The 13,962-nt window shown below is 41.8% G+C and overlaps 1 protein-coding gene across 3 annotated transcripts in view; it reads left to right on the top strand.

Moving 5' to 3' along the window:
* The window catches only part of SLC9A7 (solute carrier family 9 member A7), a 291,022-nt gene that overhangs the window by 204,801 nt on the left and 72,259 nt on the right, over positions 1 to 13,962 (top strand). For all 3 annotated transcript variants that reach the window (XM_063953067.1, XM_063953066.1, XM_063953068.1), the window contains exons 7-12: positions 470 to 611; positions 2,616 to 2,721; positions 7,761 to 7,849; positions 9,455 to 9,568; positions 10,748 to 10,859; positions 12,169 to 12,322. In XM_063953067.1, the coding sequence (XP_063809137.1) occupies positions 470 to 611; positions 2,616 to 2,721; positions 7,761 to 7,849; positions 9,455 to 9,568; positions 10,748 to 10,859; positions 12,169 to 12,322 (717 nt within the window). The remainder of the gene's footprint in view (positions 1 to 469; positions 612 to 2,615; positions 2,722 to 7,760; positions 7,850 to 9,454; positions 9,569 to 10,747; positions 10,860 to 12,168; positions 12,323 to 13,962) is intronic.

Genomic DNA, 13,962 nt, shown 5'->3' with positions numbered 1-13,962 from the left:
TGTGTGTGTGTGTGTGATAGGTAGAAGCGAAGGCTACCTTGCATTTAGATGCTAATTTCCTCTTGCTGGTGGCAGCTAAGCTGTTTGATTAATCCCATGGTTCAAATGTGACCCCCACGTCACATGTGGCAATTCTCATATTGGCGTATTTGTGGAATTGGTCGGTAGCGTCGTGACAGTACATGTTATCAATAACCTATCAGCAGAGTTTTTAAATAAGTATTACAACCTATAACATACAGAAAGGAACTGGGGGCTACAGGTGAAGAGCCATTTGGTATAAGGGAAATGTGATTGCTATATTACACATTCTCTGCAGCTGCTATAACACTTTCAGTGCTGCTCACAGAGAGAGCCCCTTGCTAGCATGGTGAAACAGTAATGAATTGCAGATTATTGCGCAACAAAGGCCACAGGGCACTAGCTACTCCGTTTTATCTCCCTTGTAATGCTGTACTTTCCTTCCTAGGTCTATAGTCGCTTATCAACCTACAGGAGAGAACACTCACACGTTCGATGCTGCTGCCTTTTTCAAGTCTGTTGGAGTTTTCGTTGGGATATTCAGTGGTTCATTTGCAATGGGTGTATGTACAGGTGTCTCAACAGCTATTATATCCTTTATGTTGGTTCCTCAGCTGTTAAATTTGTCTAGGAAGGCAGTACCTGACGCTTGTGCCTATCCATCTATTCCTACAAGAGATGAAGTGACCTATTTAGCAAATTAATTCTAGCCTTACAACATGCGGAAATGGCTGCTTTCTCTGTGGGGACCAGTGGCGGTACTAGCGGCGGTGCAGACGATGCAGGGCACCTGTCCCAATGAAGTAGCCTGCAGCCAGAGGCATTACAATGAGTTAAACTGACTTGTTGCATGCCGCCCACTGACATTGGGAGATATATCCTGAATCTTTTGCTATACTGTGCTTTTCGTCACTGTAAGCTCCTCAAAAGAGGGGGGTTAGATTCACTGGCAAGTGCTACGGACTCTCCTGACTGTAAGCTCAGCAAGCCGTTCTTTCTGTAAGACGGCCTGACCAGAGCAGCTCCACGCTCAACATCAGGCTCCTAAGAACCTCAATTGGTTCGATTCCCGCCAACTGCATGCGCTGCCTCGCTTCCCCACATTTACTAAAGTGCAAAGCACAGATTGAGTCCCTCTCTCTGTGGCCGCATGGTAGTCTTTTGCTGCATGCCGCCACAATCCCAGCTGGCCAGCCTGCAATAATTCCCCTTTGTGGGGGCACACACTTGCTTTAACTCTCCTCCATGAAGGGTATAAATACATGTATACAAATTTAATTTTAACATGCCAGCAGCGTCAATATCTATATATAGTGACACCCTATATGTATGCTCACTTTAGTGGGGTATTTTAGAGTACTACTGTTCGTTGTAATGTGAATAAGGTTGCGTTGTACTACTGTGTGGTGTAATTTTAATTGTGGGTACTATTGTGTGACCACACCCTTTTTTCAGTGAGACTACGCACCATTTTTTGGGCATTTGCCTTCGGCGCGTGCTATCCCTATTTGGAGTTGAGGGGGGGCAAATCATATTGTTACACCTGGGCCCACCACTCTCTAGTTCTGCCACTGATGGTGACAGTGATATGTTGTAACTTAACCAACTCCAGAAAGCTCTTCTGACCCCTCTTCTGTTTGGCTGATGCTCCTCCCTTCCCCCTTTTTTTCATGCTTTTAAGTACACATATGTACAGGAAGCTGTCACTAAACTGGTTTACTCTACTCTAGCAATCTATCATATGAACTGTCCCGGCAAGAGTCTCTTGGTAAATTCCACCAATATAACATCTCTAATCATCATAAATAGCGGCAATAAGAGATGATTTTTCTGAAGGCAGAAATACAATGTTTCATAAATATGTCCCTAATTGAGCATCCGGGTGACTTGGACATCTATATTCTGTACATATCTGTGTATATAACAGGACACATACTATAGCTGTATGTTTTACTCATATCAACTGAATCACACACCAGAGCTAATGTAAATGTTTCTGAAGTTGGTATGCATCTTCCCCCACACTTTTTTATTCCTTGTGACTAAACCCTGTCTTTTATATGGTTTTATACTTTAGCTACGTATTCACCTATTCATTTAATATGTTGGATTTAAGTAGTCTCTTCCATTTACTGGATGAGATAAATGTAATGGTGACAATCTGCAAGTAGATATGAGGTTTAGGCCTGTGTGTCTCAGAGCACATTACACTGTGACCCTTCACTGGGGAATGAATGCATTTGCCCCCCTTTTAATTCCAATGACCTGCCCTAGGAGGTACTAAGTCCTGTGTTGATTACAGAGCCTAGAATGCACTGTCTTCAGTGAAATCCAGCTACTTTCAGGTTCACTGTAGTAAGTGCCAAGAAAATATTGTAGGCAGCACCCAATTAATCACATTTGCACATCATTGCGAACGCCTGTGCAGTCTTCTGAACCTTCTAGCTACAAATAAAATCTGTCTTTGGAAATGACTAAAAACCTTTAGATTTAGAGTCTTTGTTTGCTTTATACAGTCGCTTTTTATTTTTATGTTGAAATCTGTTCATTTTAAAACCAAATGATAGGTGATTTTTCCTTAACTGTCCGGTAACGTAACCAAGTTTACCAAGCTGCACTGCTTCCCTTTGTTGGAGACTGCCTTGTTCTTTCTCCTGTCTTGGAGCACTTTCCTCCTGGCTGAAGCATGCAGCTTTACAGGTATGTGTACGTATATCAGTTTCCAGCATGTATTCTTTCTCCTTAGCATCATGCTTCTCACTAGTCCTCCCTAACAGTGCATATGTATATGCATATGGAATGAGTGCGATTGTAAGATTCATATTATTCCACCGATTCTCCAAGACTGACATCTGGAAAAAGTTTCAGAAACACTTGCTGCCACTTGTATGTTGTGTAAACTTAAATATGGTTATTGGACTCCCTGGCTCCTGTGTCACAAATATCACAATTCTAACTTAAAAAAGAAAGCTAAAGTAACTGTTTCAGAAGTGGACTCTAGTAAAAGGCACCCAATGTATTTGTGTGCATGCGCCTTTACCGTCGGCAACACATATCTGAGTTGCATGGAGATCCATGCAGTTTCTATAGTCGTTCCTGCAGGGTGGGTAACGGCAGCAAAGGACGCAGTTCCACTGGCACCTGCGACCTTGTTCCAGGGAACATTCTGAGCAACCATAGGGTGGCTCGGTTGTCTGATGGTGGTACCGATGTCCACTTGATGGTCTGTTTTTGTGTGCACATAGGCCCTCATTCCGAGTTGCTCGCTAGCTGCTTTTAGCAGCATTGAACACGGTAGGCCGCCGCGCTCTGGGATTGTATCTTAGCCTAGCAGAAGTGCGAACGAAAGAGCAGAACTGCTAATAAATAATTCTTTGCAGTTTCTGAGTAGCTCCAGACCTACTCACAGATTGCGATCAGCTCAGTCCGTTTAGTTCCTGGTTTGACCTCACAAACACGCCCTGCGTTCGGCCAGCCACTCCCCCGTTTCTCCAGCCACCCCCGCGTTTTTCCCTGACACGACTGCGTTTTTTAGCACACTCCCGGAAAACGCTCAGTTACCACCCAGAAACGCCCCTTTCCTGTCAATCATTCACCGATCAGCAGCGCGACTGAAAAGCGCCGCAGGATCCACAGCAAATCTACTAAGTTTTTAGTTAAATAACTAAGCGCATGCGCCCTGCGTGCCTTGCGCATGCGCATTTTGCAGCAAATCGCAGCATAGCGAAAATCGGCAACGAGCGAACAACTCCGAATGACCACCATAGATGGGTTTGTACCATGGATTGTAGGCATTTTAGTAGGATGGCCATCAGCCACTGCATTAGTGTAAAGCTGCAGTATTGGCTGTGGCTTTGCCACAGCTGTTACTGCAGATGGAAAAAGTAGACTACTATATACTACTGTAGATATTTCCACCTTAGAATAAGGCCTTAAATTGAAACTATGTGGCAGGCATTAATGTGAGAGGCTTCCATCCATAACCGTGAATGTTTTTATACCGGATTAAGGGGGACATGTACTAAGCAGTGATAAAAGCTAAGAAGTGAGCCAGAGGAGAAGTTGCCCACGCCAACCAATCAGCTGCTCTGTATATTTTTAAAGTATACAAATTATAAATGTTACATCAATGCTGTTTGGTTGCCGTGGGCAACTTCTCCACTGGCTCACTTCTCCACGTTTATCACCGCTTATAACATATCCCCCTAAATTATTTATCACATGGTCAGTCTCTCTTAACCGGGAGCTGTAATACTTGAGTTACCTCCTAAAATTGTGTATGTGCTATAACTATCGCTTTATGCAGAAGTGTAACACCTATGTATCACATTTTCTTTCACAAAGTGTAAGCTCAACATTGAATAACAATCCGTTGATCAGGTTTCCTTACGATACTATAGCTAGCTGCATGATTTTAATCATTGTGTGTGTTTTGTAACAATCTGGGTAATTTATCTCACTGGTATCAGGGTCAGCACACGCCTTTCCAAATTGAAATAAATAAAATGGAGCTTTACTGCCCGCATACAGCAGTGAAAGCAAAAGCCTCCTAGCCCACACTCTGGTCACTATTTCACTTCTTGAAAATGCTAAATGTTATGTCAATGCTGATTGGTTGCCATGGGCAACTTCTCCACTGGCTCACTTCGCCACTTTTTTTTTTTTTTTTTAAATTGTCTTTTTTATTGAAAGTTTTGAATGAACATCCCAATATAAGAGAGAAATAAAATAAATATATATATATATATATATATATATATATATATATATATATATATTTTTTATAATAACAAACAATAATGGCAAATATAAGAAAGTATGCAGTATACAATCAGAAGTTTTGTCAGACAAATGACACAGAATAGAGTAACAGTACACATCTAATAGGTCAGGCTATACAATACATCTCATATTAGAACAATAAGCAGTAAGAACCCACAGGTGCCATGTGAGCTCACGCATCAAGGATAAAGTAAAAGACACATGAGACATAGAAAAATACAGAAGTATTGGCACTGCAGACCATGAATAAAACACTTTCATAATTATTATACAGAATAAAATGAAAAATAATTAAAATCCTAAGACATCTGCCATACATAGAGAGACAAAACATAAAACCCTGCAATATATAACGAAATCGAAACGAACCACCGCAGAACCCCCCACCCTGTATAACCTAACCCCAACCTAGGAGGTATACCTGGATCCCCAAAAGCCCCCCCCCCCCCCCCCCCATTAAACTACTTGCCCAGTAACCCCCCACCCTGTATAGCCTACCCCCAACTTAGGTATACTTGGATCCCTAAAACACCATCCCTCCCTAAACTACACTAACTAGCCAAACCCCCCCACCAAATGGATATTAAGGCACAAGGATAACTGACGGAGGGCAATATGTAATAACGACCTGAGCTAAGTGAAGCCCAGCTCTCCCGCTATTTAAGAATATTGTAGTTCTTGCGTATTTAACATCAGATATTGTACATACGGCACAGACAGAAATGAACAATAAATCAGGATAAAAATAATAAAAATAATAATAAAACTATAACCAAAGCATATAGGGTGACCGAACATTAGTATAAGGTGACAAGTTGCAACGTATTAATTAGGCCAAGTCTCAACCTCCGATATAGTTACAAAACCAGTCCCATATTTCCAAGAACCTGCATATGAGGGCATGAGCGGCTGAGATAAGGAATCCTGGACTCTTCCATCCATCCGAGGGCACACAAAAGCATAGACGAAGCGCTTGAAAGGCAAATCAGTGGACCGTGATCCAACCAACAGAGGTGTTAATCGGATCTTCAGAGCCTCCACTAAAGTCAGAGCCTCCAGAAATTGTGGCGAAGTCTAGTTCAATAGTGTCCGCTGCCACTGAACAGGATACAGTGGAGAGGAATTCTGTCATAGGGAACCCATGAACAGCAGCCAGAGAACTGGGAGATACATCCAACATGTCTTCCAGCTTAGTGACAAGCCTCTGTGTGGAAGCATCAATGGCTTGAATTACATATTGCAGAGAGCTGACCTTGTTGAAAACATGCAGGTATCGAAACAGGAGATGAGAACACCAGCCGAAATAAGGACCAGATGGCAAGATGGTGGCAGCTAGCACACCGCCAGTGCCCACCAGCAGAGCAGGAGATATCATGCAGTCTATGCACAAGTGTACACAGGAGAGAAACACCAGAGGACTGCTGAAACGGGAGACAGCACTGGGATTCCACCGCTGTAGCTCAGATATAAGCGGCAAGATGATTCTAGTCACTTCTCACAAAGTACGGGAAGCAGCAGGAGGATCCGTACAGCAGCCAGAGGAGTCCACATCAACAAAATGGCAGCAGTTCACGAGCAGCACGCCGCAGACGCCACAGCAAATGAACGGGAGCCGAAACACAACCATACAGCAAGATTACTCCACCTCACCCCATAAAAGCCAGCCAGGCAAAAGGAGAGGGGCTTGCAGGTAAGTAAGGAGCCGTAATGCAGCAGAGGGAGCCGGGAGCGAGGACACCAGGCCGCACTGAGGAGAGACCCAGTCACTGGAGATACAGGGGAATACACCACACCGCGGTTCCACCACAAGACTCCTGTCAACCAGGAACCAGTTCCCCTACAAATAAGCCCACTCAGTACCACAACGACTGCGTTAGTCAGGATATATGAAGAATATTTGCTCACTTCGCCACTTTATCACTTTTTAGTAAATCTTCCCCAATCTCCATCCAAGACTTAGTAAATAGACCCCATAGTCTTTTTAGGTTACACAGCACAGTATACATGCTCTACGTACATTTTATTCATCTGACCTGTGTATTACGAGCCTATCCAAATACAGTTTGGTCCCAAATATCTTGTAGTGAAAGGAATTACAATATTATGCTGTGAAAAACGCACAATGTGATGTATTTCCTTAAGCAACCAGTAGGTGGAAAAATAATGAAATCACCCAGTGTGAGACTCTGGGAGGGATGTACTAAGCCTTGAAAAGTGATAATGTCACTGTGATAAAGTACCAGCCAAATGCCTCCTACAGTAACTGTCCTTTTTCAAACACAGCCTGTGACATGGCAGTTAGGAGCTGATTGGCTGGTACTTTATCACAGTGAAATTATCACTTTTCTAAGCTTAGTTCATCCTGCCCAATGTAATGTAAACGGGCAAATAATTAAAAAAAAAAAAGTTTGCTGCAGCATAGAGTGTAGCTGCTGAGCATGCACAGTTCAGCGTTTACTTAATTTTAGGGGTATCCAGAGCTGTTCTAATACCGTGTAGCTCACCCCTCTCTACAGTCTATCAAATATTTTTCTGATGTACTTCAGGTTTACTTTTATTAAACATACAATAGGAGTTTATCTAGATTTGTCAGACTTTCATATGATGGCATGAATTTCTCAACCAGGAGCATGGTTGTTGTTGTTAATACGTATTATTAGTATTAATAATATTATGTAGCAGCAGCAATAGTAGTAGTAGATTATTGTGCCACAGTGCTCTGTAGACCAAATGCTGGGACAGCTGGAAAGGGCATTAGTGTGGGTAGTTTTATTCTTAAGTAGGATAAGCTCTAATAAAGAGATTAGTGTCAGAGACCGTTTACAGGTTCAAAGGTTGTAGGAGAGTCTGATGTAGCTTTGTAGGGAATTCCTTTTATTGGTAACGTCATGGGGGAAGTCCTGTATGACTGACTTGTGCTGTGCTAATGCTTGCGTCACTGTCTCTTCTGCTTGCAGGTGTAGTTGCAGTCTTGTTCTGTGGTATCACGCAAGCTCATTATACATATAATAATTTATCACCCGAGTCAAGAGACAGAACTAAACAGGTAAGATTTTCTCCCATGCTCACCTTTACTGTGAAATAAAATGGATATAAGCCTTAGAGAACAGTTCTTTTAAGTTCATAATGAATTATCTGTCATTCACACACACTTATCCGAAAAGATATTTACTAAAAATAGATTGTATTATTTTGCTTACAGAATATATTAGAGTGAGCCATTTTGTTTTGAAATCCCATTTCAATCGTTGTCACAATGTCTATGTAATTGTTTCTAAAGGCGTGTACACACTGTGCGATGTGCTGTACAGCCCGACATTGACTATTCGATGTGGCCGGAACCCGTCCCCACCGATATAGTCCTTTTTGGGCTGCCTGCACAGTCTGTTTTTCCTTCCGATGCCAATACCGCGGGACTGCGCATCGGCATTGCAAGGACTATACACATTGTGCGATATGCACTATATTTTCTTACGATTTTGACTATATAGTCAGAATTGAAAGAAAAATCGCACCTTGTGTACACACCTTAAGGGGGATATTCAGTTATCTTTTGAGGAGGTCTTTTACCACGATTTTTCCCAGTGTTTTTTTCAAGTGACAGGCCGTTTTTTTTTGGGGGGGGGGGGGGTTTCTCCTTGAAAATTACCCGTTTTCGTGCGAAAACACACAGGATCCAGGATAAGTCCCTGAACCTGTGTGTTCATAGTCTTGGATATGGGGCATTTTATTGGGGATTTTGTTTCAGCCTGCCTCTGGCAGGTGGAAAATAATCCACAATGAGTGCCAGCCTCAGGCTGCCTTTAGGGCTAATTGGATAGCCCTGGGGAATCAATTACCCAGCTGTAAATTACAGTTGCTGATTAAATTCCCCCTATAATATGTATGCTGTGCACCACTGAAAATAGCATTGGTGATTTACAACAACGATTCAAGGATTTCCTTCTGAACTTGAAGTAAAAAACAAAAGTTCTGCTTATTGACTATAGATTGTTCCCTGGATTAACGATGGTCCCCTCAGTGCCTGTAACAGACCTTTATTGTGCTGGAGACTCTAAAACAGGCAAAAGGTTAAACAGGCTTACCCTGTGCCATGAACATTACCTCAAGCTGGCGAGTAATTTCAGTACATAGCAGCACGCCGGTATCGGATGTCCCAGTAAATGATGCACACCCAGTAACTTTCCGAATGTAATGTGTTGTCAGTTTGAGGTTAGCGCTTCGATTGTTCAGTAACGTGTAGCAGGATAACAAGTGATGCTCGCTGGTATTCCAGTGTGTTTCTACTATCTTGCTGGAAACCTGCTGCTAAAAACAAAAGGATAGGGTCCCCTCTAATCATATACATGTGACTAGGCTAGTATTGAAAAAATTGCGGGCGGGCGCAGCAATACGTTAGTCCAGCTTTTCCATTACCTGCACTAGGGTTGACCAGCCATGGCTAGTGGAATCAGATTCCACCAGCCCTAGGCCAGTTTGCACCAGGGCTGGTTTCTTCAGGTTAGTGGAATCTGCAAAAAGTGAATGCGTGCAGTTACAATCAGCACTGTACTTTTATATCTGTATACAGACAGTAAAGGTATTCTGGATCTGTATTTATGAGATCAGTTGTCGCACATACCTCATTGAACTTTTCTTTCTCTTATTGCAGCTGTTTGAGGTCCTGCACTTTCTGGCTGAAAACTTCATATTTTCATACATGGGCCTAGCATTATTCACCTTCCAGAAACATGTGTTCAGTCCCATCTTTATTATCGGAGCTTTTGTATCCTTTGTTTTGGCTGATCACAAAACCAAGCTACCAAGTAGCTTTTTTGAGTTGAACTTTAGATCTAGTACTGTTACCTTCATAGCCATGACACAAGTGAGTGGGTTTTTATTAATATATGTACAAGGGTAGTAAATTAATGCATTCAGAGCCCATTTAACGTTAATGAGCAAAACTTAGTAAATGCTCTCGGACACTCGGGAGTTGATTTTAAGAATAAAAAAGACCAAGGAAATGCCTATACATGCTTTCGAACAGTGGTTTTTCACATTGGGTCCATGTGAATGATATTTGCTGTATTCACAACTGTTGATCCTGTAAATTATAAACTGCTTAGTGCTGCAGGGAAGCTCTGAGAACACATCAGTACCCGCGGATTCCCCCGCCCCCCCTCCCCCACACCAGCTCTACGCTACTTTTTGTAGCTAAGCAATTTTAAATTAAACTTGTCCTTACCTGAAATTAATATCTACTGGACATTGTTTAACCACCACTGGAAAAATGTGTAATGATTCATTCTTAAGCTAAAGTAAATAACGCATAATGCTTTTCTGAAAATTTTAAAATCCATATACAGTTAAATGAGTTTTAAAAATATACCTTTTATTTTCAACATCTGTATTTGTAAATTACAGGTATGGAATCTCTTATCTGCCGCTTTATGTAGGTCTTTATATTCTTGTCTTCTGTCTGTATAGCCAGCCACTTTAAACTACAAACATTTGTTACTTGTCAGTGAAGGTGATTGAATGGCATTTAAAAAGAAAGCATGTCTGGATTGTATGCGAGCAAACAAAAAAATATATATATATTAATTTTCCTAAACTGGAAAAAGTTTACATATTTGCGATTTAAAAAGAACTAAAACTGACAAACCTGTTTAAGGACCTATTTATTAGGTGCACTAGTTGCTTGAAAATAATCAAAAAAGTGATCATGGGGAATTTGTGTTTTTTTTTGTTTTTTACATTTTTTTTATATTTGTAGCTTTTTATAATTATTCTAAATATGGGATACTCAACCTGTATTTAAGAATGATATCAATGCAAACCTGTATGACAAAACAAAATATAAAATGTTGTTTAATATTGTAGCAAATGTCAAAAATTTTAATCAACTTATTTTCTAAGTATTGAGAACATTGACAACACGTTGTCCTTGACTTCTGTTGCTCAGATAGCTGTGTTTGTAGGTAGAGCAGCTCATGTATATCCACTTTCGTTTTTTCTGAATTTGGGCCGAAGACACAAGATTGGCTGGAACTTTCAGCACATGATGATGTTTTCAGGTAGGTTATAAGGATAAACAATCTTCTAAAATAAGACTTTTTTTTAGTTTGAGGAATTTGATGTAGTAAGTTAAGCAAAGCTTCTGCTCCTTGTAGTCTTATGCCCAAGACTTCTAAAATTGGAAGGGTGCATAAAAAAAATGAAAGTATGTAAGCAATCTGTTTTGCCGCGAATATAGGGCCTTATTCAGGCTTGTTAGCAAACCAAAAAAGCACACTAATGGGCAAAACCATGTTCCACTGCAGGTGGGGCAGATATAACACGTGTAGAGAGATTAGATTTGGGTGGGGTGTGTTCAAACTGAAATCTAAATTGCAGTGTAAAAATAAAGCAGCCAGTATTTACCCTGCACAGAAACAATATAACACAACCAAATCTAAATCTCTCTGCACATGTTACTTCTGTCCCATCTGCAGTGCAGCATGGTTTTGCCCATTAGTGTGCATTATTGGTTTGCTAACAAACTTTAATAACTCCCATAGGGCAGGCTGACAGCTTCCAAGCCTGTAGTAGGTAATCAGTATGATATTCCAGTCTATGGGATCCTGGCGGTCATATTACAGACGCTAAGATAATGCTCAAAAGGCCGACATGGGTGAGTGAGGGCATCCTCCCTTTCCGTTGCCCAACCCTAATCTCCCTCCTTAGTGCCTAACCCTAACCACCCATTGGAGGTGCCTAACCTTTTTTTCTGGTAACTAGGCCACTTTAACAAATGAACTCCCCACTTCTAACTAAACTCTACCTATTTATAAAAAAAAAGTTTTATAGAAATCTGGACTCTACTAGTCTAAATTGGTATTGATCAATAGAAACTTTCCGCGGTACCTACCTTTTTACAGCTTTATTTGCCAACCTTGTTTTTCAGACGTTTGCTTGGCTTATAATTCATAATTAAATTGAAACTGTTCTATGCCTAGCAATGTGTGCTCTATTTAATTTCCTTTTTGATACTGATTTGAATCTCTGTAGCTAAATGATACCAAAATATAAAGAACATGTGAGAAAACAAAGGCAAGCAGCTATGACAATGGCTATGACTTAGTTTTATTAGTGGGTTGCTAGGATTGTCTTTATAAGCCCCAATCTTTTTTGCTGACAGTATATGTCAACCGAGGAAGGAGTCACAGGGAATTGAAAACAGAACATTTCCCAATACTGCCGCCTTGTTTTTGCTTCAGGTCTCCCAAAGTCTTGTGCTTGTTTTTCCTAAATTCAATCAGCAATTTAGTCATGTTAATGCTATTTATTAAAGCTGTTTGTTCATTTGACTTTCCTTCCTTTAAAAGATCTGTTTCTCTTTAACAGGTCTTCGGGGAGCTATGGCATTTGCACTTTCTATTCGTGATACTGCTACATATGCTCATGAGATGATGTTTTCCACTACACTCCTGATAGTCTTCTTTACTGTCTGGATAATTGGTGGAGGTACAACTCCCATGTTGTCTTGGCTGAATATCAGGTCAGTAATTTACAAAGAAAATACTTGTTTCAGGTTTGATTTGGTAAGTTGTTCTTAGATACAGCAGTTTCTAGAAATGGAGACCATCTTTGGACAACCTAGCTCCTTTTTTTTTTTTTTTTTTTCTTCATTTAACATTTTTTTTTCAAATAGTTATTACAAATTTGCGTAGTTATATTTATTACAGCTGATTGCTCTTTATTAAAAATAATAATAAACTCTCCAAGAGGTATATTTACTAAAGTGCAGGTTTATAGAAAAGGAGATGTTGTCCATAGCAACCATTCCCGCAGTTTAGTAAATATACCCCCTTGACCTTGTTTTCACTCATTCCAAATAAGCGTCCCTCACTAAAGTCACTAATGATATTCATACTTACCGTTAAGGCTTGGTGCGTGGGGTGGCGCTTAATACCTTTTCTCTGACGTCCTAAGTGGATGCTGGGACTCCGTAAGGACCATGGGGAATAGCGGCTCCGCAGGAGACTAGGCACAACTAAAAGAAAGCTTTAGTCTAACTGGTGTGCACTGGCTCCTCCCACTATGACCCTCCTCCAGACTTCAGTTAGAATCTTGTGCCCGGCTGAGCTGGATGCACACTAGGGGCTCTCCTGAGCTCCTAGAAAGAAAGTATATTTTAGGTTTTTTATTTTCAGTGAGATCTGCTGGCAACAGACTCACTGCGACGAGGGATTAAGGGGAGAAGAAGCGAACCTACCTGACTGGAGATAGTTTGGGCTTCTTAGGCTACTGGACACCATTAGCTCCAGAGGGATTGAACACAGGACCCGACCTCGATCGTTCGGTCCCGGAGCCGCGCCGCCGTTCCCCTCACAGAGCCAGAAGCATGAAGATGGTCCTGGAAATCGGCGGCAGAAGACTTCGGTCTTCAACAAGGTAGCGCACAGCACTGCAGCTGTGCGCCATTGCTCCTCATGCACACCTCACACTCCGGTCACTGATGGGTGCAGGGCGCTGGGGGGGGGGCGCCCTGAGCAGCAATATAAATACCTTGGCTGGCTAAAAATCACAATATATAGTCCCAGAGGCTATATATGTGATAAATACCCCTGCCAGAATCCATTAAAAAAGCGGGAGAAAAGTCAGCCGAAAAAGGGGCGGGGCTATCTCCCTCAGCACACTGGCGCCATTTTTCCCTCACAGCTCCGCTGGAAGGATCGCTCCCTGGCTCTCCCCTGCAGTTTCAAGCTACAGAAGGGTAAAAAAGAGAGGGGGGGCACTAAATTTAGGCGCAGTATAACTTATATAGCAGCTATAAGGGGAAATTATTCAGTTAATCCCTGTATTATTATAGCGCTCTGGTGTGTGCTGGCATACTCTCTCTCTGTCTCCCCAAAGGGCTTTGTGGGGTCCTGTCCTCTGTCAGAGCATTCCCTGTGTGTGTGCAGTGTGTCGGTACGGCTGTGTCGACATGTTTGATGAGGAGGCTTATGTGGAGGCGGAGCAGATGCCTATAAATGTGATGTCACCCCCTGCGGGGCCGACACCTGAGTGGATGGTTATGTGGAAGGAATTACGTGACAGTGTCGACTCCTTACATAAAAGGTTTGACGACATTCCGAATATAAAACGCCCGCTACCTCAGATGGCAGACACAGATGTCGACACGGATACTGACTC

Source organism: Pseudophryne corroboree, chromosome 2, assembly GCF_028390025.1.
Source record: "Pseudophryne corroboree isolate aPseCor3 chromosome 2, aPseCor3.hap2, whole genome shotgun sequence".
NCBI classification, from domain to species: domain Eukaryota; kingdom Metazoa; phylum Chordata; class Amphibia; order Anura; family Myobatrachidae; genus Pseudophryne; species Pseudophryne corroboree.
This window is presented reverse-complemented; position numbering and strand designations above follow the sequence as displayed.